This window comes from Hesperophylax consimilis, chromosome 20, assembly GCF_061612785.1.
Source record: "Hesperophylax consimilis isolate HC1 chromosome 20, BYU_Hcon_1.0, whole genome shotgun sequence".
Classification (NCBI taxonomy): domain Eukaryota; kingdom Metazoa; phylum Arthropoda; class Insecta; order Trichoptera; family Limnephilidae; genus Hesperophylax; species Hesperophylax consimilis.
In genome coordinates this window covers 6,453,751-6,476,640 of record NC_142855.1, presented here as the reverse complement: position 1 = coordinate 6,476,640, position 22,890 = coordinate 6,453,751, and the positions used below count along the sequence as shown (strand labels likewise).

At 38.7% G+C, this 22,890-nt stretch overlaps 1 protein-coding gene across 1 annotated transcript; it reads left to right on the top strand.

The window, feature by feature from the left end:
• Positions 1 to 737: 737 nt before the first annotated feature.
• On the top strand, positions 738 to 1,208 carry LOC149413986 (uncharacterized). Its single transcript, XM_089643958.1, has one exon. The coding sequence runs from the start codon at positions 738 to 740 to the stop codon at positions 1,206 to 1,208; it is 471 nt and encodes a 156-aa protein (XP_089500084.1).
• Positions 1,209 to 22,890: the final 21,682 nt, after the last annotated feature.

Here is a 22,890-nt window from a genome sequence, read left to right as displayed (position 1 = left end):
GTCGAATCATAAAGCACATTTAAAAAAAAAAACATTATTGTCCCACCAATTCTGATACTTAAGTATATCAAATATACCCACTAATCTGAACCAAAAAACTCGTATATTCGAATAGTATAGTGCCAAAAAATCTCAATTTCAGTGAAACACCGCACCAGCAGCTGCAGACAAGGCATCAAATTCACCGCAGAACGCAACAATTTCTGCAGACCAACATCAATTTCATCGCAGATCAAGAATCTACCGGATTTACTACGCAGGCAGAACTCCAGTTACGGACCTCGTAACATCCACCACAAACCAATGCCCAGTAATCAACACCAAGTAACGAACCATAATTAATCCTACATACAGTGATTTTACAGCTAAATTTCCGAATAAGAACATTCTAAAATAATTAAAAAAAAAATTTTGCAAGTGTACAATATTGTTACATGTTTATTAAATTAAAAGACCAGACAAGTTGAACTCGTCACAGTACATTTACATTATTTACATTGTATGCACTCTAGATTAAGGGATTTTGAAATTTTCGGATACCATCAATCTAACTTTTTTGAATTTTAATTTTTTTTTTTCAAAACCTAAATTTACTGTCGTCATTGCTTTTGTTTCCTTGCTATTTTTACACATAAATCTGCCTATCTTATACTGCCTATTGCTTGCCGTATTATTAAAACAATATGTCATTTGAGGATAACCAGACATCGAACGAAATCCACGGTAATAATTCCACAATGGACACAACAATAAACTCTGTCTCGGTTAAACTACCCGCGTGCTGGCGCGACAACATTGCACTTTGGTTCGCACAAGCTGAAAGCCAATTTTCTAACTCGAGAGTAAAGGATGATCTCACCAAGTACAACATTATTTTTGCTGCTTTGGATATGGAGACCCTCACGACCGTAAGCGACGTCGTTATTAATCCTCCTGCAGCAGACAAGTACACTCATCTCAAATCAGCACTCATCGAGAGATTACAAGATTCTAAAGAAAAGCGACTCACTCGTCTTCCTACCGGACTTCAGCTCGAGGACAGGAAACTTTCTGGACTGCTTCGACTCATCCATGAACTCACTGGTCCCGGGCTATCGGAGAGCCCAATCGTAGGCGTATTTTGGCTGCAAAGACTCCCGCAACACATTCAGGCCATATTTACCGCACTACCCGATGACAATCTCTCACAACTAGCATCCAACCAATAAGGCAGCAATGTGTGGAGTCACCAATGTGGCGGTGATGTGTGTATTTATGTAATCTACGGTGGCTGCCTGTACCGTAAATCAGTGTTCACCCATTGTTGTAAATATATACTATATTTCCTTGTATCGCGTGGAGACGCTGGTGGGGAGGTATGTGGGACTATTTTATCCAACCCCACATGTGGTAACACTTTTCAAATTACTCCGCCGCCTGACGCCCCGGACGAGCTAGGCGAGAGCGGGAAGAGAAGTCGCCATTCATTCTAGTTCCAACTTTCGACCAGACCACCACTCTCCACTACCACCGTCTCCGCGTTCGTCTAAATTGTAAATTCATTCTCCGAATAAATTCAACCAAGACCGCAGACCTTTATTTTTTCAATCATCCAAACTCCTTGAACACTGATTTACGGTACAGGCAGCCACCGTAAATTACATAAATACACACATCACCGCCACACTGGTGACTCCGCACATTGCTGCCATAAACTTATTTCTTTAACATTAAGGACACTTTGTGAAGTGCATACAATGCATCTAAAACAACGATACCATAAACGAATGCATTAAAGATACTATTGAAAAATCACGATGGAATGGGAAATAAGAAAAGAAAATTTGTAATTATTTTCACTTATAAATAGATGAGCCGAGATTGCCGCTGTAAGAACATCTTTAGCGATTGTGTTGTATTCTTGAGAATGACTAGTTTTTTTAATGTAAATCGAATAATTATTTAATAATACAATCACATATCTTGGCTAAATAATTGATTAAAATCTAAAATGGAACAATAATGTTACTGTATTAACAAACAAAATAAGAAAGCTAGCCTACATCTTCAAGACTCTGAGAAATATATTGGACATAGTTACATTAAAAACTGTATACCACGCGCTTATTCAAACAATGCTTTCATATAATGTTGTCTGTTGGGGTTTTTCACACAAGACTACCCTAGAGCTTTCAAATGTAGCACAAAAATTAATTAAAAAAATATATTCGTCACAGTTATTGTACAATGAAAGAAAACTTATGTCGGTAAGGCAGTTGTAAATAATAAAGGCTCTCTGCAAATTTTTCAGCAACATTTATTCTCCCAAAAGATCACAACAAGTGCGCATTACTAGATTGGGTTCTTCTTTAATGAATAACAGAACATTCTTTGGACAAAGGAATATTTCTTATAGAGCTCCGTTGCTTTATAATATGCACAATGAAAATATAAAAAAAGTATAGGTTCGTTAAATCTATCCAAGAAAATCGTCAAAAATTCCAGAGTAGCTGTGAGTAGTGATTTTGGATTACCCTTATCGTAGATTCTTACATTCGGTCATCATCCCTTCGAATGTCCATATTCCATTTAATCCATAAATGTATGTATTATGTACTTTACTTATTTGATTAAATAAAATTGCAATGGTAATGTGCTCATCTCGACACAGGGATTTCCTAGTGAGATGAGCAGCGGAGGGACAAAAAAATCCGATATCACCGTTATAAGTCATGATACAAATATATTGTAACACATAAATACACTTCACATACCTATCTCATAATCTCAAATTATTCTTGGAATGGAGAACGTTTAGATAAGAGATACTTTATTTTAGTGGTAAAATATGGCGAGTCAACAGCTAGAGGAACTAGGAATTGTTTGCGGGCATCATAGGTTCAGGTTTTCTTAGTTCGACAGTTTCCTGCAAAGCAATATTACAAAGGTAAAATGAAGTACCGCTGGACGACAAGAGGTGAAGGAGAAAACAAGCAGCTGTCCTGACTGCGTCGTCTGAAACTCCTTTGTGATAAAATACGTAATGCAACTTACTAGTTGGCTGAACACTCTCAGCATACTGCAAACATTCCTTCTTTACATCCGGAAGGTGGATGTCTATATCCATATACGGCATTTCACCTGCGCCAACTTCCTGGTATCCTGGTTCCGTCTTGATGGAAAAATTCTCTGGGTTGGGAAGGTCCATGGCACTGCTATTATGTGATGGTAAATGGTTATTTAATAAACATTAATTAATTAGTATAGCAAGTCCCTTATAATAAGGGAGCTTGAACCCACTGATCGCGTTTTCGAAGAATCCTACATTTAAAAACTTATTTGTGAATTATTAATACCAATGGCCAAGTCATCAACTATCAAATCCACCTAAATAGAAACCCAATACTTATGTAGTTCCCTATTGACAAAGACCACTACCTTCCCAATCCCCTACCTACTCCTACAACCTCTGCCACTGGAACTCAGCACAATTCCATGTAACCCACATAAGCTTAGTATAATGATAACGCACGTTTTAATGTTAGATTTTAGATTAATAATACAATGATATGTAATTAGTTATTAAATGATTTAAATAATTTTTATTCAATGATTTAATTAGTTAAATACAGAAATATAAATCCTTGGCATTTAGTATAAAGATGAAAGTGGTGTTAACAAAGTTATTTTTTATTTTAAATTACAATATGCATAACGAAGTATGTGCTTATATTGAGAAACCCAAACCTAAAAAAGGATTTTAGGTTAGGCTCGATTAGGTTAGGTTACGTTAGGTTATAGGTTAGATTATGGGTCGCCATTTCGTCAGTTGCTACTCTGGAGTACACATGCAATATGACTCCCACTTCAAAAAGCAAAATTTGGCGAACGCTCTTGACCCATTGTTAACTATAAGCATGAAAAGAAAGAACGAACTTCGACACAAAAATGGCTCATGGAACGAATTAATTCTATTTTATTCGTTCCATTAGCAATTCCTGTGAAGCTACTTCAATAATAAAAAAATATATTTTTACGGTTTCATTCGCTACATCCTTTTAAATACATTTGAACTGATCCAAAAAGAAAACAAGAACTTCGTTCCTGGCATCTGTATCAGTGTACATCTTGCTTGAAGTATACCCAAAGCTAGTTAAATCATTATACATATAATGTCAAAAAATCCATCCAAATTTCACGTCCATTAGTCATGCCTGACATTTTATTTATTTCTAATCATTCAATGTACTCTTACAAACAATTACCCACAGCGGCTCCCTAGGCCGACTGAGAAAAGTTGATTCAAACACGATACAGATGATCCAACTTGGTTGAACGGTTGTGTGGTTGGATGTTCTAACCGTTCGACTTGATAGCCACGCCACATATCACATACAACGCATCTCCACATGGTTCAACTTTAGGTTAAACTCAACCAGACTGATACAACCGCTTAACGAAACTCAATGGTATATAAGCACAATGCGTGAAGACGCACATAACCTCAATTAATTTGAACACAAAATATGGAAAACGATCGATGGCATATTTATTAACTCTCGGAATATTCCAGTAATATTTAACGTTAAAGGGTACTCACAGGTAGCTTTAGGTAGTCACGTGGAAATGCACATTTGATATTTACAACACATCAAGCTGTAAAGCGTCTCGTTCATTTGACAGATAGGCCATAGATATGTGTGTTAAATTAGATGCTCAGTTTACTACATTTGCGTTACTGTAGGTAGTAGGTACTGGAGTAGTTTGTATGGTGATCTTGGCCATACATAGTTGACGTTATTTTTACAAATATATTTAGCAAATTACTAATGTAACATACTTTGTCTATTTTCCCCCTCCCCCTCCCCAAACCGTAAAAAATCTGCCTGTTTCCGCAGCTTCTGCTCCCGCTGAAATTCAATTCAGTTCAATCGAGTAATCACTCAATTCTTTTTATGTTTCGAACAAAATATTTCAATCGTGTAAATATTTCAATCCTGCCCATAGCTACTGTAAATAATAAGACAATAATAAGGTTCGCAATAAAACAACGTGCTTGGCTAGGCTGACAAAAAACGGAAGAAGTTTATTACATACCATAGACTCTCTTCGCCTTGTCTTCAAATCAACGCAATGCAAATAGAATGCTTCTTTACATGTAAGAAGTCGATGCCTATCAGAAAAATATGTTTCCAAACTACGCTCAATAACACCCCATCCCTTGATTCATAAACTTCAATGCTTAAAGCATGAAGTCAATTCAAATCCCTTCTGGAAAAATCATTCTTATTTATAAATTGTTACCAACCTGTTGAACTCCCCTGAACTTCTTTCGTTAATATGTTTTCATGTACCTAGTCGATCAGTTCGTTTCAAATTACCCTATCATTGCAACAATACAGGATCTAACGCTGAACTCAACTCCACAATGAATCGCCTGCACGTACCTACTTAGAAATAAATATGTTTTGGATGAACCTATAAACATTGCTAGTTTAACCTTATACAAACACTACTTAATTAAAACTGTCTATTAGCGCTTCTCAGATTGACTATAATCAAATACAGTTTTAAAGTATTAATTTCTTAACTCTCTTTACATAATGTCCGGGATTTATAATATGTTGAATTGTATTTATAATAACCTACTCATTGTACTTTGTTATGTTGATACTACTATTTCTATTGTTCTCTAAGTATTTATGTTTATATATTTTTTTATTATTTATGTATATTCTATATTCATATGTAAAACAATTGTTATTCGTTTGTAAAAGCCGCTATAATCGGAGTTAATAAATAAATAAATAAAAACAAATTCTCCTCCCATTCTCTATGATTGCTACAATTCTCTCCTAGGTTTATCTTCACACGCCTCAATGAATCTCTTTCCTTATACTTATGTCCCTATGAAAACTATACTTTCTATCCCAAGGTCAATCAGTTTACAGAAATAAATAAACATTAAAAACTCACCACATTCAAATAATGCAGAATTTAAAACAAATATTAAAAAAAACTTGCCCAATTGTATAATTTTATGTCTATGTGTTGTTAAGTGCAATATTCCTCCTATGTTTGTGACTTAAGTTGTAACCTCGGTTGTCGAGCAAAGTAAATATAAATCACGTTAATCGAGATCTCCTGGTCACTGGTACAATTTGTGATATTCTCTTCTCGAAGTAACATTTCTGAATAATCCGTGGTCTCCGGCCTGTGTCCGTTGATTTTTTCTTAAGCTAGTGGTACCTACCGTCAGGTGGAATACCCACAAACCCTAACACGCTGGTGGTACCTACCGTTGGGTGGCATACCTACATACCCTAACTAGCTAGTGTTACCTACCGTTGGGTGGCATACCTACATACCCTAACTAGCTAGTGGTACCTACCTTCGGGTGGCATACCTTCATACCCCAACTAGCTAGTGGTACCTACCTTCGGGTGGCATTCCTTCATACCCCAACTAGCTAGTGGTACCTACCGTTGGGTGGCATACCTACATACCCTAACTAGCTAGTGTTACCTACCTTCGGGTGGCATACCTTCATACCCCAACTAGCTAGTGGTACCTACCGTTGGGTGGCATACCTACATACCCTAACTAGCTAGTGTTACCTACCGTTGGGTGGCATACCTACATACCCTAACTAGCTAGTGGTACCTACCGTCAGGTGGCATATCTACATACCCTAACTAGCTAGTGGTACCTACCTTCGGGTGGCATACCTTCATACCCCAACTAGCTAGTGGTACCTACCGTTGGGTGGCATACCTACATACCCTAACTAGCTAGTGTTACCTACCGTTGGGTGGCATACCTACATACCTTAACTAGCTAGTGGTACCTACCGTCAGGTGGCATACCTACATACCCTAACTAGCTAGTGGTACCTACCGTCAGGTGGCATACCTACATACCCTAACTAGCTAGTGGTACCTACCGTCAGGTGGCATACCTACATACCCTAACTAGCTAGTGGTACCTACCGTCAGGTGGCATACCTACATACCCTAACTAGCTAGTGGTACCTACCGTCAGGTGGCATACCTACATACCCTAACTAGCTAGTGGTACCTACCTTCGGGTGGCATACCTTCATACCCCAACTAGCTAGTGGTACCTACCTTCGGGTGGCATACCTTCATACCCCAACTAGCTAGTGGTACCTACCGTTGGGTGGCATACCTACATACCCTAACTAGCTAGTGTTACCTACCGTTGGGTGGCATACCTACATACCCTAACTAGCTAGTGGTACCTACCGTCAGGTGGCATACCTACATACCCTAACTAGCTAGTGGTACCTACCTTCGGGTGGCATACCTTCATACCCCAACTAGCTAGTGGTACCTACCTTCGGGTGGCATTCCTTCATACCCCAACTAGCTAGTGGTACCTACCTTCGGGTGGCATACCTTCATACCCCAACTAGCTAGTGGTACCTACCTTCGGGTGGCATTCCTTCATACCCCAACTAGCTAGTGGTACCTACCGTTGGGTGGCGTACCTACATACCCTAACTAGCTAGTGTTACCTACCGTTGGGTGGCATACCTACATACCCTAACTAGGTAGTGGTACCTACCTTCGGGTGGCATACCTACATACCCTAACTAGGTAGTGGTACCTACCTTCGGGTGGCATACCTTCATACCCCAACTAGCTAGTGGTACCTACCTTCGGGTGGCATTCCTTCATACCCCAACTAGCTAGTGGTACCTACCGTTGGGTGGCATACCTACATACCCTAACTAGCTAGTGGTACCTACCGTTGGGTGGCATACCGACATACCCTAACTAGCTAGTGGTACCTACCTTCGGATGGCATAGCTTCACACCCTATGTAGCTAGTGGTACCTAACTTCGAGTGGCATACCTACATACCCTAACTAGCTAGTGGTACCTACCGTTGAGTGGCATACCTTCATACCCTAACTAGCTAGTGGTACCCTCCTTCGGGTGGCATAGCTACACACCCTAAAAAGCTAGTGGTACCTAACGTCGGGTGGCATACCTTCATACCCTAACTAGCTAGTGGTATCTACCTTCGGGTGGCATACCTACTTACCCTAACTAGCTAGAGGAACCTACCGTCGGGTGGCATACCTTCATACCCTAACTAGCTAGTGGTATCTACCTTCGGGTGGCATACCTACTTACCCTAACTAGCTAGAGGAACCTACCGTCGGGTGGCCTACCTTCATACCCTAACTAGCTAGTGGTACCTAACGTCGGGTGGCATACCTTCATACCCTGATTAGCCAGTGGTACCTACCTTCGGGTGGCATACCTACATACCCTAAGTAGCTAGTTGTACCTACCGTTGGGTGGCATACCTTCATACCCTAACTAGCTAGTGGTACCCTCCTTCGGGTGGCATAGCTACACACCCTATGTAGCTAGTGGTACCTACCTTCGAGTGGCATACCTACATACCCTAACTAGCTATTGGTACCTACCGTTGGGTGGCATACCTTCATACCCTAACTAGCTAGTGGTACCCTCCTTCGGGTGGCATAGCTACACACCCTAAAAAGCTAGTGGTACCTACCTTCGGGTGGCATTCCTACATACCCTAACTAGCTAGTGGTACCTACCGTCGGGTGGCATACCTACATACCCGAACTAGCTAGTGGCACGGTGGCATACCCACATACCCTAACAAGCTGGTAGTACTATCGTCGGGTGGAATACCTACATACCCTAACTAGCTTGTGGTACCTACCGACGAGTGGCATACCTACATACCCTAACTAGCTAGTTGTACCTACCGTCAGGTGGCATACCTACATACCCTCACTAGCTAGTGGTACCTACCTTCGGGTGGCATACCTACATACCTTAACTAATCCTTCGATCACTTTTTAGAGTATACAGTATCTTGAGAATTATTTTGCAATAATGCTCTTATTTTAGCGTTGCGTAGTATTTTTTTATTATTTTCAATTGATGAAGAACTATCCATTGATGCGTACGTTGTGGTGATCCAGTTTCGTTTAAATAGAGTGGGTGACCTCTTTACTAATGAAATTGTTAAAACTTTTACCATAAAACCGTGCGTCTAACTTCATCTTTTAACCCTAATCTTGTAATCTCTACCCCGTATGTTTTGATTTCTTAATTTTTCCGATTTTTTTTTTTAAATTTTATTATTCGACAACATTAAATAGTTTTGTTGTTACATAAACTGGTAAAATATTGAATCGATAAGCATAGGGTATCGGGTTTCGATGATTTCTTGCCATCTCTCTTTGGGGTCGTTATCGCCGTCATTTTTATCCATGTTCTCTACCTGTGCTGATATGTGTTAGTTTTGTTATTAACCACTGAGTCTTATCTCGGGAAAGGGCATACGTGGGGAGAGGATGGGAAGGAAAAGGGGTAACTATATAAATGAAATCGATTTCAAATTTTGCTGGCTCTTCCACTTGCTAAACAATAAACGGTGATTGGCAATCAGAACACAATCATCGTCCCCAGCGTGTCCAGGCTACACAACCATTTCTCTAGGGTAAAGTTACTCTTAATTCCTACCTACCCTTTGTTCTGAAATGGTTTACTAAAATTAACGTCTAATAATTATAATCCGATTTTAATTTCTATCTACAACCACCCCTGTTTTGTCCCCATTACTACTCCATAAAAAATCCCTTAAATGTAATAAGTTGACTCATCGTTAATTTTTATTATTTCGTATAATTGCCTTTGACTATATTCCTTATGCTGAGTTTTTTTTATACTTCATCAAGTGAAGGATCTCCTTAGTCTTCTCTAAGTCATGTTATGATACCCACTCGGTACTTAAAGTCATCGTAAACCCTTTTCTCTAATTAAAATTCTGTTTCAACTCTTTCTTGTGAATTGAACGCTTGAGGTTCAAGATACTGTGAATCCCTCACAATTTCAAGTTAATTAACTTTGATTTTTAATGGCTGTAGGAAGTACGTTCACCCGAAAATTCCACGGTAACATTTTACCATCAACGTCATATAAATCACTACGCATCTCCACCCCTTTTCTGGCATCTTATTTGTACTGTCACCGTTAACCACGCCTTCTCCCGTTCCCATTTAGCAATTGGTCAAACGCACCCTCTGGCTCCTTCTGCTTCCATCATCTACCTTCCGAGTTGGAAATCCTGTACCTTATGGGGGTCTTGGTAGTGGATCACGTCGGGCTGCAGGATCACGTCGGGGTCACCACTATAGGGACTTGGTAGTGAGACAATAAAATATGATGTTGTTGTTGTCACAGCGTTTATTGTGAGTCAGTATAACACATCAGTTGAGTTGCGCAGTTGGGAGATGGCTCTGAATCGATGATGATGAATGGTCAAGATGCGGGTCAGTGGGTCGACACCGCGTTGATGGAGACCGGACTCGAGGGCTTGTTCAGCACTGGTGAAGGCGAGGAGTCTTCTACGTACTTCAGCGTGAATGAGGTAGCTGAAGGTGCGACAGACCTGTTCGGCAGATGAGCGGGAGGTACAGGCTGGCGACGATGGTCGTGGAGCCGAGGCGCAGACGGCGATGAGCTGGTCGCAGGGTCTAGGCGCGTGAGGTTAGGTTAGGTTGGCCAGTAATGATAGCCTGGGCCAGGGCGTTGAGGTGAAATCCCAACGAGTCCATGGTTGTAGTCCGCGCAATCTCGGGTGTCGAAATCGAAGCGTGACGCGGGGGGAACCGGCCATAGTGGCCAATTCCTCCGTTACGCCGAGTCGGACTTTTATTTATTTATTTATTTAATAACGCCGATTATAGCGGCTCTTACAAAAGAATAACAATTGTTTTACATATGAATATTTGAATACTTCTCGAGTTGTATGATGCCGCGTCGAACTTGTTGAATGGAATGATGATGTACTTAGGTCCTCCACCGCTTATATATCTGCTGATTCCTTTGTTCTTGTCTGCCACGGGTTGGAGTAGTGTCTGGACGTCGAACCCATAGGATCGCTGACTCGGTTCATCGTATGAACGTTTGCATCACCCCTTATGTAAAAATTCTCTTATCAGAAGTTTTGTATCGCGGTCCCGATATTTCAATTGAAGTTTCGCAAGTTTTCTTGTTGACTCAGCTTCTTTACTCGAGCAATTTGGTTATGATATGATGACCATAGGAGCGGTGACGTAACCGCTACAACAATGACATACGCTCTGAGGGAAATTATTTTCTTCGTGTGGAATTAATATAAAAAAAAACCTAAAACTCACAGTTCCCTGCAATTTGTACAAGATTTTTCCGATAGATGTCTCTGCCAAGCTTGTATCATGCTATCTTCTATCTGATGCGACCTCAGTCCATCACAGGACGGTTATGGCTTTACTCATTATTCAAGAATGGTTCCCTTAAATAAATTAACTTCATGATACTTTTTTTTTGTTATTTGTTTTTGGGGTATTATGCCGTGTTGCGCTAACTCCTTCTTTAGCCAACTTTTCGGACAGCATTGCAGTGTCCATCATCAGGGCAGATGTGTTAAAAAGAAGGAGTTAGCGCAACACGGCATAATACCCCAAAAACAAATAACAAAAATACTTTTGGCCGTGAAATTCTTAAATCATTCATGATACTTATTCAGTATTCTGATCACTTGGGCACGAGCGCAGCCATTTAGCATTATGTAACGAATCAAATTTCGTCACAAATAAATTTGAATTATAAACTGTGTGTCCCGCTGTTATAAACGAAGTGTTGACAGACGTGGGTTGTAAGGAAAGAAATGAGAAGGGCGGGATAGAGCGACAGGTCCCATGAGCTCAGGAACGATGAACAGTCAAGACCGAGGCGGGAGAGAGAGAAGAGACCGAGACAGAAGTGGTCGTGAAGTACGCGTTCCCCGCCCAGCGGGGAAAGCAGAAGGGAGAAGCGGGAGAAGCAACCCCGAACCAAATGACACTTAGTTAAGTTATAGATAAAAGGACATCCAAGTATAATTTAGATTTAGAATTAAAACCTAATTAAAATCCAGAAACATGACTAATAAATGTTTATAATTAAATTTACCTCCCTTGTCCCCACCCTAGCGACCCGAGTTGGTGAGAAGGCAGAATATAAGAGGTAAGTATAAAACTGCAATTTATTTAAATATTATTCTGAGCTATTTGCCGGAGATGTAAACAGATATGTTACAATTACCACAGCCGTTCTGCCATTTAGCATTACCACATCCATTAGTATCCTTCGCACAGGACGTCCCGATGGTTATGTAGGCTATTTTGTTGTTTTCTTATTGTTATGACTTCTTTCTGTATTACACTTAATGTTAACTGAATTTCAACGTATTTATTTTCTGTCTTATTTTTTAGCAGTTTTTTTTATAAATTGAGCTTTGCTATAATATAACTGTAAGTGTCCTAAAACAGGAATATATTCATAGTTCGAAGTTCTAAACGCTACTATGGAATTGTTACCACGTAATGTTAAGAAATGTGAATTTCCAATTAGTACGATGGCTATCTATGCTGAAACCACGGCTCCTATGTTGAGATATTTTATTTATATCTTTTTTTTAAATATTTCTGATGTGATGTCCGGGTTAAGTCTTCCTCATAAGAAAAACCCCTTCCCTTCCCTTGCCCTTCCACACACTTTCCCACAAATGATCATCTAGTCAATCAACATTATGCAAGTGCATTATATAAGCAAAATAAATACAAAACAGTACAAGAACAAGACGACAACTCACCAGAGATCAAATGGGAAAATAATACACCGACTACAGATATTTTCATATTCGGTTCGGCTCGGTAGAACTCCTTAGCAGCCTATAAATACTATTGATCCCTCAACATAGATATTTAAAAAATCGTTCGTAATCCTACATGTATTTATAGTGACTGATTTTTGCATTTTTATTTTTAAATTTTTTGATAGATCTGTGGCGTCGAGAAAAATCTAGATTAACTTATTAATGATAAACCGCTCGACCTACTTAGTACCTACTCCCGAATTATGTACCTGCAGTCGAAATCGCATCGTAAACAAAGCAATCTACTTACTACAAGCACCTACTTGTCTATCGACGACAATAATACTGCACAAGTACTACTATACAAGGAATCTAAATTAATTAACATTCGTAAATTATTTATATTACAAACTATGAAATATTTATTTAAAAACAAAAATAATTTCAAAATAAATGAAAACAGAATGAGGAAAAGAACAAATAATATATTTTACACCCCCCAAACCAATACTAAATTAATGCAGAGACATAGCAGTTTCATTGGTCCTCGTACATTTAACCTTCTACCACTACAAACTCAAATGATAAATAAAAAGATAGAATATATTAAAGAGGTAAAATTATGGCTGAATGACGCAGATATTGAAACGCTTTTACTATAAATTTATTGATCCTTTCTACAACTCACTTGCTGAAACTTTATAAACTATTGTACATAATGTTTTTCTCTTTACTTTTTATAATAACTATAAACAAAAAAAAAAACTTTTTCTACTGATGTATATTATACTTTAGGTACTTGAAATATAGTAATCGTTTTATATTACCCACACTCAGGCAGTGCCTTAGTGGGTTTTTATTTCTTGTGTATACTATTTGGTATTAAATATTATGTTTTTATATTCTATCTATTAATATGTATAATATATGTAATGATATAAATAAAGTACAAAATGTGTAATATTTGTATGTTATATCATTACTTTAGTGAATAGATTGTCTAAGTTTTCGAAAAACTCATTAATGCACAACTTTTAAAATTCATCGAGAGACATAAAATACTTTAAAGAAATCAATATACATAATATACATAGGCGAATTACACACGCGAGCAGCTAGCCAGCAGCTAGCCCGAACCATTACCCAGCAGAGAATGGCGGTCAGAAGAACCTCCACTCCGTGGGTAAGTAGTGCGCTGTTATTTCTTCGTTGGGATACCATAAGAGAAAATATATTCCATTGCTACTGAATACCCAATGAATGTAGATTAATTTCTTGCATGCAACGGTTATTATTAATTTTACGATCATAGAAATTTATGACAAATATTATATCTTTTCTTAGATTTATGCTGGCAGCAAAATCGCTATGGGTTTTATCTTATGGCTAGTACGGTTTTTTTCCAGTATGGTTAAGTATATTAAAGTTTTAATTACTCTTGAGTGCAAAGGAATAGCGACAGATTTTTTTTTAAATTTAAAATTTGAAAAAAAAAAAATTTTTACATAGAAAAGTATACAGGATATGAACAAGATATAAAACAATAGAAATTAAAGTAGCCTTTCCTAACCATAAATGCTCTTGTGTTTGGTGAGGGAATTCTAGTTCAATTATATATACATATGTTAGTATCAAGGTAAATAAATTATCAAGAAACAACAAAAGATTTAAACAATATTACTTTTATATGTAAGTAGTGAACGTATTTTGAACTTTTAATAGTTTAAGGTAATTTTTTAATTTAAGGTGAAATTCCTGAATATTTTCGATATTTTTTAAATTTAATGGAAGGTTATTAAAATAAATTATGCCTAGATAAAGATGGTTATTTTGAATCAGCTTAGTGTTAAATTTTGGGATTTTAATAGTTTTCTGGTATCTTGCTGATGTGTTGAATTGCAAGTTATGAGTATTTGACTGTTTTTCTTTGTAAATTTGAAGTGTTGAATATTTTTGATACATTTTGTCTACTGTAGGTACTTTGAAAATTGAAAAAAGAATTTCGGTAGAAAATTTTGACGGTTTTTTCAAAATTACTTTGATTACCAATCTTTGAATTACTTTAAGTTCCCCCCCAACCAATAATACCATATTGTAATATAGATTGAACAATCGCATAGTACACGCACACTCTTTTTAGGTTTTTTAGTCTTAGAATATTTCCAATTCTCATAAATATATAAATACATTTCCTAATCCTTTTGACGAGTTCACAAATATGTGTTTTCTATTTAAAATGTTGATCTATATATATACACCAAGATATTTGATTTTGGATGTTGGACTAAGGATAGGACAAGTTTGATTGCAGTTAGTTCTGCCACATTTGTGTTGGTGTATTAAAATGTTTAACTCTGGTTCTGATTTAAATTTATTGATTGAAAATGGGATAAATTTTGTTTTTTCTGTGTTTAAGGAGAGAAGATTTGAACATGAATAAGTTTTTTCTTCAGATGTGCAAGCATGTGACGTTTTAAATTGTTCTTTTGAGAACATGAGTAACTGCACAAGAAACATGAATGTAATTTTCTTCAGTATGGGTAAGCAGGTGATTTTTCAAATTCGCCTTTATATTAAATGAATAGCTGCATAAAGAACATAAATATGTAATACCTCCAGTATGGGTAAACATGTGAAATTTTAAATATTTATTTCGAAAACATGAATAACTGCAGAAGGAACATGAAAAGGTTTTTCTCTAGTATGGGAAAGCAAGTGATTTTTCAAATTTGCCTTTATAGAACATGAATAACTGCATAAGGAACATGAATATGGTTTTTCTCCAGTATGGGTAAAGATGTGACGTTTTGATATTCCCTTTACAGAACATGAATAGCTGCATAACGAACATGCATATGGTTTGTCTCTGATGTGGGTACGCCAGTGATATTTTAAATTTCCCTTTAGAGAAGAAGAATAGTTAGAGAAGGAAAATGAATAAGGTTTTTTCCCAGTACGGGAAAGCATGTGGCGATTTAAAGTTTCCTTGTGAGAACATGAATAGTTGCAAGGCTTTTCTCCAGTATGAGTGTACAAGACGTGCCGTGCTAACACTGACTTGCGGAGGCTGAAGAAGTTACAATGGGAACATGAATTAGATTTTCTCCAGGATGCGTCTTCAGGGCCAATGTAAAGTCTGAAAAAGATAGTGGATAAAGCCCAATAAAATTGGATTATTATAAATAAAAACAAAACATATTAATACGGGTTTAGAAAAATTAAACCGATTTTACCTGCAGTCTGGTTAATACTTTCAGAATTAAAGATACAAATGAGAAATTACGAAGGAAGGGGAAATAAGAAAATAAAATTTGTAATTATTTTCACTTATAAGCATTACACCAGATGGCCGCTTTTTTCAGCGATTGTGTTCTATTTTTGAGAAGGTCTAGTTTCTTAATGCCAATCGAATAATGAATTCCGAAATCCCCGTCATACGTCAACTGGTGAAGACCATGGGTCTTCCGGGCGCTCCAGCGCTGAACAAGTTAGCCGAAGATACGATGGACCTGTCGGCGGTTGAACGGGAGATGTAGGCTGGCGAGAATGTCGCTGGCCGATGTCAGGGTCTAGGCGCTTGGATGTAGCGCTGGCCAGGGCGCTGTGATGATCCCGTTGTAGTCCATGGTTGAACCCTGCAGAGCCGGGTGTAAGTATCGGAGGTCCGGTGCGCGGGAAGGCACGCAGGTTGTCACTCGCGAGACTTGCAATTGTTGACTGAATTGTTAAAAACACTTGAAAATATTTCTTGGAGACTTGGAGATGGTTTTTCAGGAGAGAGGATTCCCTGTCAGAGGTAGTTGTTGAACTGACTTTGTGTGGAATTCGATTCTCTATTCATAGAACGAATTTAAATCGGGCCCTCTCGGAGATTTTCCTCTTTACTGAGGAGTGAATTGGTTGGGTACTTTTCCTCTCCATAATTAGTTTGTTGAGAGAAAAGTAATATCTTGATATGATACCCTTAATTATGTCAGTTCAATCTACCAAAACCATCTCCCTCAGTCTCGTTTATTTATTTTATAATAAATTATACAAATTTTTTTAAAGGGTTTGAAGTTAAATATCTTTGGTTTGAACATTTCCCAAAGAGTAAAAAATATATTAAGGTATTATTTTTCATGTTATTATGTTAGCATATAATTATTTTCTTATGTTGATATTTATTGCGTGGTTATATTTTCCATCATTTTCCCGTAAATTGAGTTTGATGATATCACAATTAGTCACATTTGAATTTGTAATCATTGTTTGATTAAAATCTCAATGGGATATACTGTGCTGCGATTGGTTGAAGACGGCGGCCATCATGGAATTCCATCCGGTGAGTAGTGGAGGGGGGTTAACGTAAATACTGAGTCGCTTCCTTAGCGGTGGTCATTTCGTGGGTTGGTTGCTCTGAGTGAGGTGGTGGATGGTTATTTTCAGATGTGTTTCATGTTCTGCTGTTATGCTGTTATATCGATATGTAATTATCTTGATTAATCACAAACAGCACATCATTTGATTGAGTAATTATGATGTAAAGATTTCAAATTGTGTCGGCGACACGGTATCAAGCGGTTTCGGGGTTTGAGTATTCTTGTAATTTTTGCGTGAATATGAATTTTCTTGAAAAATTCTGGATGTCTGGATACGTATGATACAACTTGGTTGATTTGTAGGCACCGCAATTATTATTGTTTTTTTGAGTGCCACCTTGCCTCTGGCAACACTTGCCTGCGCAGCGGAATGCGCACACGGCGTAACCGAGCTCGCGCGAGGAACGAAGTTTGTCGCCATTCTGCCTCGAGCGCTTCTCCCACCAGCAAGCTATTAATTGTAAATTACGCAAATTATTGTCGCGAACTTAATCTTTGTATTATCTCAACTTTAATAAAATATCACTCTACCAATCAATCAGTGTTATAATTCTCAAGCTAGATTCCGCGATTGTTCATTTAGAGAAACTAGAATATCCCCGAGAAAGGTAAGCGTAGATATTCTAGCAAGTTCTTAAAACACGAGAACTCTAAAACTGGTGACCCCGACTTAGAACTAGTTTGCTGGTGGGAGGGAGTAACGTGCCGAGTCAGAATCCTGGACAGCAAGTAAGTAAATTCTATTGTATTATAATATAACTTAAAGTAAATTCACCGTAGAGATAAATGTTCCAGTAATTTTTAATAAATACATGACAGTGTTATTTCGATAACATTGTTACCTGTGCAAGTCAAACACGTGTTTTTAAGATGACCTTTTTAATCGTTTTTACATTATCTGTTTTTACATCATCTGTTTTACATTATCTATTGAAACATCATTATCCCACTAATGTTTTAGTAACATAATCATTTTTCCAGAATAATAAGTGCGTTTTACATTATTATCTCGCTAAATGTTTTATTAAAATACATTGTTCTTTCTTGAATAATAAGTGCGTGTTACCCTCTATTACAGTGAGAACGGATTGGCGCAACGACGACTGTAGGTGATCATCACCAGGGAACGAGGCATCCCGAGTTCATCACCAGGGAACGTGAATCCTGAACCCGTCATCAGGGTACATCAGGGAGACCAGCATCCAGAATTCATCTGAGAATCGTCGCCGGATAAAATTGGTTCGAGATATTTTTAACGACAATGATGCTATATATTTTTTTCTTGAGGTCAGAACAATACAATAATGTTACAAATCGCACATGTTCTGAAATATTTTAACAATTTTTAAAGTTTCTTTCTTATTATCTGAAACTATTTAATAACATCTAAAACGAGTTTATCTATACAACAAAATTTTAACAATAAAATTTTAGAAAAATTTCAACGATTTTTAAAATTTTGTAACAATTTTAACGATTTTCATAATTTCTAAACAATTATCAAATCAACTAATAAATAGTGGAGGTATATAATTCCCACTTATTTTTATCTGAATTATTGTTGAAAAATTTTGAAAGGCATTAGTGTGGATTTTTATAATTAATTTTAAAAATTGAGAAATTCAATTTTAACTTTTATCACAAAGGAGTTTATTTCACTGTCGGGTATTCCATATTTTTGTCTCGCCTGAATTGTCTGCATTTATAAATGACATCTACCGGAGAGACACCCTCCATTGAACCAAGCGACGTAAATAAGAAGTCAGAAGAAATATCGCGCAAGGGAAATCCAACACCAAACATGGAATCAAACAACGAGAGCTGTTCTTCGGAAACTTCCATCCATCACGTTTCTGTGAGGTTACCAGCCTGTTGGAGAACTAATATTGCGTTATGGTTCGCTCAGGCAGAGGCCCAGTTTACTAACTCCCGCATCAAGGAAGATTTTACTAAATACAACATCATAGTCGCCGCCTTGGACGCTGAAACATTACAATCGTTAGCGACATAGTGATAAACCCGCCAGTGAAGGACAAATATTGCCTACTCAAGACATCGCTGATAGACAGACTTCAAGACTCCGAAGAGAAGCGTTTAACACGATTATTAACGGGATTACAATTAGAAGACCGCAAACCAACAGGACTTCTACGACACATGCTCGAGTTAGCTGGACCAACACTAGCGGAGAGCGCTATCGTAAAAACATTATGGCTCCAACGTCTTCCGCAGCAAGTACAAGCTATACTTTCAGCACTTCCGGACAATAACCTAAACCAACTAGCACTAGCTGCCGATAAGATAGTTGATGTGTATCAGACAACCGAATGTGGCGCAGTTGACCACGACACCAAACCCGGAACTTCAAGATCCGAATGTAATGATACATCAATGCAAGACATTAAAGAGCAGGTCGCAGCTCTTACCCGAGAGATAAAGCTCTTGAAGATGTCGCAGGTCCATAATCGTGACCGCCCATCTACCTATAGCGAGCACAGAAGCCAGAGCCCACGTCGACAGAGTAATCATCAGAATCCCGCTAGAAGACCACGTTCCAGGTCCCGCGGTAGATCGCCCAACAGAGCACCGAATGGGTACTGCAGATTACATGCCAAGTTTGGTGAAAATGCCTACCGATGCCAACAACCGTGCACCTTCCGCTCGAAGAGGTCGGGAAACGACGGAGGAATTCCACAATTAGAGACATGCGAAATTCCTACTCAGACTCGTCGTCTCTTCCTTTATGACCAAGTAACAAGCCAGAAGTTTTTAGTAGACACAGGCGCAGATATTTCTGTGATCCCGAAGACTTCAAAAATAGCGAAAAATTATATAACTTCCGACAAGCGCCCCACAACTTTATACGGAGCTAATGAGAATTCCATCCGAACCTGCAGCACAAGGACGATTGAACTTAAGTTCGGCCTACGGAGAACAATGAAATGGCGTTTCATAGTGGCTGACGTGAATAGAGCCATACTTGGTGCTGATTTTCTCCATCATTTTAACTTGTCAGTCAACCTAAAAAAGGGTACACTTACAGACCAGTCTACAGGCTTACGGATTCGAGGCGCAACATCCAATGGACCCTCATCAGGTATCTCCAGTATTTCCTCATCACAAAAATACAGAGAGATTTTAAGTAAATATCCAAGCCTGACGCGACCGAATATGCAAGCTCTAAATAGCAAGAAACATACAGTGACGCACTGCATAGAGACCAAGGGTCCACCTGTAACCGAACGAGCTCGCAGACTCGCACCAAAACTGTTAGAAGCAGCCAAAAAAGAATTTAATTACCTTATGGAGCAAGGCATTTGCAGGCCGTCCAAGAGTAACTGGGCGAGCCCTTTACACATGGTGAAGAAGCCTAATGGGGAATGGCGACCGTGCGGTGATTATCGTCGTCTCAACGCCAAAACGACTCCCGACAAATACAGCATTCCGCAGCTCCAGGACTTCTCCCATAAACTTGCAAAAGCAAAAATCTTCACAACAATAGATATGCAGAGGGCATACCACCAGATCCCTGTGGAACCAGAAGATATACCCAAAACTGCTATTATAACACCATTTGGCCTTTTTGAATTTACGACTATGCAATTTGGATTATGCAACGCTGCCCAAAGCTTTCAGCGTTTCATGCATGCCGTAACCAGAGATCTGGATTTTTGCTTTGTTTATCTTGATGATATCCTTATAGCCTCCAGCAATGAAGAGGAGCATAAAAAGCATTTGGATATTCTATTTAAAAGATTAGCAGATAATGGATTAGTAATTAACATTAAAAAATGTCAATTTGGACTCCCTACTATTAATTTTCTAGGTCATACCATTTCACCGGAAGGGATGACTCCAATTAAAGGGAAAGTGAAAACTATTATTGATTTTCCTCTCCCCAAAACAGCCAAAGGATTGAGACGTTTTTTGGGAATGCTCAATTATTATAGGAGATTTTTACCCAACACCATCAGCGCCCAAACAACACTTTTCGATTGCATTTCTGGATATAAAAAGAATGACAAACGTATCCTTACTTGGACCCCGGAATTAACGGAGGATTTTAACCAATGCAAGCGACATCTCGCTTCTGCCGCATTGTTAGCGCACCCAGACCCAAACGCTGAATTAGCAGTTATGGTAGACGCATCCGACCTGGCTATGGGAGCTTCATTACAACAAAATAAAGGTACAGCTTGGCAACCTCTAGGATTTTTTTCAAGAAAATTTACCCCGGCACAACGTAAATACAGTACGTTTGACCGTGAATAAACCAGTGTTTACGAGGCAGTAAAGTATTTTAGGAGCAACTTAGAAGGTCGAAATTTCACTATTTACACGGACCACAAGCCCATTACTTTCGCTTTCGACAAGAAACGTGCCTCAAGTTCTCCGCGTCAAGAGAGACAACTAGATTATATATCTCAATTTACCACCAACATCAAACATATTTCCGGACACCAGAATACAGTTGCAGATACTCTTTCTCGCATTGAAGAGATAAATAGCCCTTCTGCAATTGACTATGAGAGAATGGGACAAGAGCAGGGTCACGACGACGAAATTACTAAGGCACTTGAGGACTCCTCCCTCTCCTTACGTCAAATGGTGATTCCTGGAACTAATTCTTCACTGTGGTGTGATATCTCTACCGGTCATGTAAGACCCTTCGTACCATCTAATATGAGAAAAGAGGTCATAGAAAATGTGCATAATGTTTGTCATCCAGGCATTAATGGGACTGTCAGCAATATTAAATTGAGATTTGTTTGGCCCAACATGGCGAAGGATATAAAGTTCTTTGTCAAACATTGCATAAATTGTCAAAAAGCCAAAATCTCCAGACATACAGTCGCGCCAAGAGCCACGTATGTTCTGCCCGAAGACCGTTTCCGGAACGTCCACATCGACTTGGTTGGACCCCTGCCCGCTTGTAGTGATTATCAATATCTGCTCACCATGATTGATAGATTCACTCGCTGGCCTGAAGCAGTCCCCTTAAAGAATATGTCAGCAGACACAGTAGCCACTGCACTGACAACACATTGGATTTCAAGGCATGGTGTCCCCGAAACTATAACGACAGATCAGGGACGTCAGTTTGAGTCATGTCTTTTCAAGAAACTCACGGAGAAATTCGGAATCAAGCATACGCGGACAACCGCCTACCACCCTCAAGCTAATGGCATGATAGAAAGGTGGCATAGAACCCTCAAGTCGGCACTTATGGCTAACGGCGACCCGAACTGGTTGGAGACTCTCCCTATTATATTACTTGGATTGAGGTCAACAGTTCGTCATGATTTAAAATGCTCGCCTGCTGAACTTACCTATGGTAGAACGCTGAGGTTACCATGTGATTTCTTCACCCCTACGCCTCGCGAAGAGCCAGACACTTACGTCGGTCGACTACAAAGAAGATTTGAAAATATAAAACCTACTCCTGCCAGTAATCACGGTTCAGGAAAGTTTTTCATACATAAGGATTTACCTTCTTCTACTCACGTTTTTCTGAGAACTGATTCCGTACGAAAATCGCTTCAACTCCCTTACGATGGACCTTACAAAGTCGAAGAACGTAACGAAAAGACATACGTCATAATCATCAACGGAAAACCAAAGCGCGTCTCTATTGATCGCTTGAAACCAGCCTTCGTTCCTTCCGAAGAGAAGTTGACTATCGAAGAACCTGTCGCAGAACAGACCCCGGACAAAATTACTATTACAAGGTTCGGTAGAAGAGTGCATTTTCCAGACAGGTACCAGGCCCTTTAGAAAAAAGGCTGACAGAGACATAGTTTTTCCATATAAAATTTTTTTTTTCCGATATAAAATCACTATACACTCCAAATTCGAT

Bases quoted from the DNA above. Each gene is read 5' to 3' on its own strand.
- LOC149413986 (XM_089643958.1), top strand. From the start codon at position 738: ATGGACACAACAATAAACTCTGTCTCGGTTAAACTACCCGCGTGCTGG.